The 3,775-nt window shown below is 35.9% G+C and overlaps 1 protein-coding gene across 1 annotated transcript; it reads left to right on the top strand.

Annotated features, from left to right (window-relative positions):
• Positions 1 to 1,537: 1,537 nt before the first annotated feature.
• LOC131904706 (olfactory receptor 13C9) lies at positions 1,538 to 2,488 on the top strand. The gene has a single exon (XM_059255760.1). The coding sequence runs from the start codon at positions 1,538 to 1,540 to the stop codon at positions 2,486 to 2,488; it is 951 nt and encodes a 316-aa protein (XP_059111743.1).
• The last annotated feature ends 1,287 nt before the right edge of the window (positions 2,489 to 3,775 follow it).

Below are 3,775 nucleotides of genomic sequence, written 5' to 3'. Positions count from 1 at the left end.
CTCACATTTATGACTGAAGACTCATACACACAGATAATGTATATAGAATGTACACATATGTGTGTATGATAAGTAACTAAGAAAACTCAACAGCAACAAATTTGAAATAGGCAAAAGATGCAAACATTTTATTAAAAATGAATATAAATGGGGCAAAAGAGTAAGGAAAAATGTTCAACATCAGTGCTCATAGAGGAAATATAAGTAAAATCCTTAATGAGATCTCTCTATGTACCCATTAAAATCAATTAAAAGGTGCAGCTGGTAATACTAAATGCTGATGAAAATCAGAGCAACTGAGACTTTTACACACAAATGATACAACCACTCTGGAAAACTGTCATCTTATTGCAAACTATGGTATGCACTTCCTATGAGATTATTATCCTACTACTGGATCTTTACCATAGAAACCTGGAAGTTTAGCACACAAAACCCAAGGCTCAAATATTTATGGCAGCTTTATTCATTACTGCCCCCAAATGGAGGCAATTCAAATGCCCTTCCAAGGATGGATGGGTAGATAATTAGTACCTTTATGCAATAAAAAGCTACCCCGCATTTACAGCTTGAATGAATCTTAGAGGACTTTGGTAAATAAGAAGCCCAACGTGGTTTTATTTTATGAGATTCTGAAAAGCTGGAACTTTACAGACAGAAAACATATCCATGTTTAACATGTTTTAGAATAGGCAGAAGAGGCTGTTAAAAATGGAATAGTATAGAAGGGGTCAGGTTATGGATCTGTGATTTGGTCATGGTGGTAATCACATGCATCTATAAATGCTTTAAAGTTCTTAATTGAACATTAAGAGACTAAACAGTCAATTTTTTTTGCATGATGCTTAACTGTATGCATTTAAAAATAAAAAGAAGGATTCTATCTTCTATCCTCTAGTGCCTCCCCCTGTGTCATTTACATTTTGACAAGATTTCCTTTTATTAGGCTCCTTGAAATGGATCTGGATTTTGGATAACAAGGCACTCTTTGTGGTTATGTTCATTTCTGGCTTTGTGCCTGCAGAGTCATGTGCTTCTTTTGGTATTTTTTTTTTAACTGAGAGACTACTGTTGAGTTCTTCTGATGGAACCCAATTTGCCTTTCAAAAATAAAAAACCGTATCTGTGATATAACTCATTCTATATTGCCTCTATGTTCACACACAAAAAAGCACTGGTCATAGGAAGAGAGGCTTGAGTTTGAGCCTAGGCTTTGACATACACCCCAATTAGCTCTATTGTCTTTTAAATGGTAATGTGGAGTTTAAGTGACACAGTCTATTAAAAACAAGCTGTGGAATCCTCAGCTCAGAACTGATTATCAATATGATAATTTATCTCTCATAGCTCTCTCCCTACATTGCTTATTCTTGTTATTTCTTTCTCCTTTCACCCTCTCTATCAATTTTAACACCTTCTCTCATTGAGTTTAATGCAAATTTTTATACTATTGAACTGATATACTTGAACCTGCTTTAGTATAAAATATGCCATTTAAATTTTTTTGAATTCTTACAGGTAAAAGGGAGACAATACAATGGAATGGGAAAACCGAACTGTTATGGAGGAATTTTTTCTGAAGGGGCTTTCTGGTTACCCAAGTCTTGAGCAGCTCTTTTTTGTGCTCATCTTAATGATGTATGCAGTCATCCTCGCAGGCAATGGTACTCTTATTATCATCAGCATTTTTGACTCTCACCTTCACACCCCTATGTACTTCTTCCTGGGGAACTTGTCATTTTTGGACATCTGCTTCACTACCTCCTCCATTCCCTTTGCCCTGGTAAGCTTTCTCTCAGAAAGAAAGACCATTTCCTTCCTTGGCTGTGGAGTGCAGATGTTTCTTGGTTTAGCCATGGGGACAACAGAGTGTGTGCTCCTGGGTATGATGGCTTTTGATCGTTATGTGGCTATTTGCAAGCCTTTGAAGTACCCTATTATCATGAGCAAGAGTTCCTATGTGACCATGGCAATTGGGTCCTGGTTTTCAGGGATTGCAAACTCTGCAGTACAAACTGCATTTGTGATGCGACTACCTTTCTGTGGAAATGTCATCAATCATTTTCTCTGTGAAATCCTGGCTGTCATGAAGATGGCTTGTACTGACATCTCAGGCAACGAATTCATCATGGTCGTGGCCACAACTTTGTTCACTTTGATGCCACTGCTCCTCATTGTCATCTCGTACTCGCTAATCATTTCTAGCATTCTCAAAATTCGCTCTGCCGAGGGGAGAAGCAAAGCCTTTTCTACCTGCTCAGCCCACTTTACTGTGGTGATAATATTCTATGGGACCATCCTCTTTATGTACATGAAACCCAAGTCTAAAGACACACTCAATGTAGATGACTTGGATGCTACAGACAAACTTATATCCATGTTCTATGGGGTGATGACTCCCTTGATGAATCCTTTAATCTATAGCCTCAGAAACAAAGATGTGAAGGAGGCCATAAAAAATCTGAAGAGAAGGTTCCTAGGCAAATGAATGGTCAACATGTTGGGCACTGTTGAAACTCAAAACTTAATTGGAATTTTAGTTACTTTACTGTTTTCCTTGACCTTTTATGCATTATGTTAACATTTTTGTAACAAGATACAGCATTTCAAAATTATTGCATGCTCATAAAGAATTTTCAAGGGTCAGAAAGAATAAGGGAGAAAACAAAGTAACATAGCATTGAGAAACAACTACTTTTTTTGACGTTTTTGGCAGCATCTTCATAATTCTGTATTGTTTTTTACAATATTAGAGCTGGGCATATATGGCATTTTTACAAACATAACTTCATTTTACAAGCAATTGTTCTTCAAATCCTTCCATATAAATAAGTCTGTGTTATGAAAAATGTGAAACAGAAAAATCTGAAAGTGCTTTATCAATATTTTCCCTTGGAGAGTTTTCTGTTGCAGTATATTAATCTCAAATGTTTTAAAGTCACAAATGCTGTATCTTTTCACAGCATTTCATTTTTTCCTGTGGTACTCTAAGGATGCTGAGAGTTGGGGCTATAAAGGAAACAGATAAATAGGATTTATGGTACGGTCTATACAATCAAGGAATCTGTTTTTAAAAAGTCATTTCTTTCAGCTTTATATGTTAGCTTTATCATAACAATATACAAATATATTCCCTTTTAATTTTAGAGAAAGGACTATGAAACATTCATGGCCTACATTTAATTATTTCTACATTCCATTCTAGTTATTTACAGATTAAATCTGCTGGCAAGGGCAGAGACCATCAAAGTGTCAGCTCCACAACCCAACACAACAGGCTATATATAATAAAGAAACTTAGTTCTTATACATCAGGCCCTAATATTCCACCCCCCGAAAGAATTCTACAAATTAGGCACTCTGTGTCTCACCACAGGCCAGCCTTGATACCCAGGCATTAAACCAAACACCACAAGGCTTAAATCCAGCCACTTCCATAAACTTTCTGGGATACATATATAGCTTTTAAGCATCACATTTATACATTTTGATAGAAAATTAATTAAAGAAGAATACATTAAAGCATGCATTTATCTTCAGAGTAGGAGACCAAGACCAAGAAGGTTTTTTTTTTTTTTTTTTTTTTTTTTTTTTTAAGAGTTGGAAGATCAAGCTCTGTGAAGAATGGCTTGCCACTCCCCTTAACATGTTCATGTGTTCAGACATGTGTATGGTTACTATTCTGGTTTCCTTTAATACCATAAATACAGCATTTGAATATTCAGAGGGCTTTTGATTATGAAGATTTGTTTCAAAAACTCATTGAGAATGACCT

This window comes from Peromyscus eremicus, chromosome 2 (assembly GCF_949786415.1).
Source record: "Peromyscus eremicus chromosome 2, PerEre_H2_v1, whole genome shotgun sequence".
In the NCBI taxonomy this organism is placed as follows: Eukaryota; Metazoa; Chordata; class Mammalia; order Rodentia; family Cricetidae; genus Peromyscus; species Peromyscus eremicus.
The sequence above is the reverse complement of the archived record's forward strand: the minus strand, read 5'-3'. Positions and strand labels throughout refer to the sequence as shown.

Excerpts from the sequence above, each read along its gene's own strand:
- LOC131904706 (XM_059255760.1), top strand. The coding sequence starts at position 1,538 with ATGGAATGGGAAAACCGAACTGTTATGGAGGAATTTTTTCTGAAGGGG.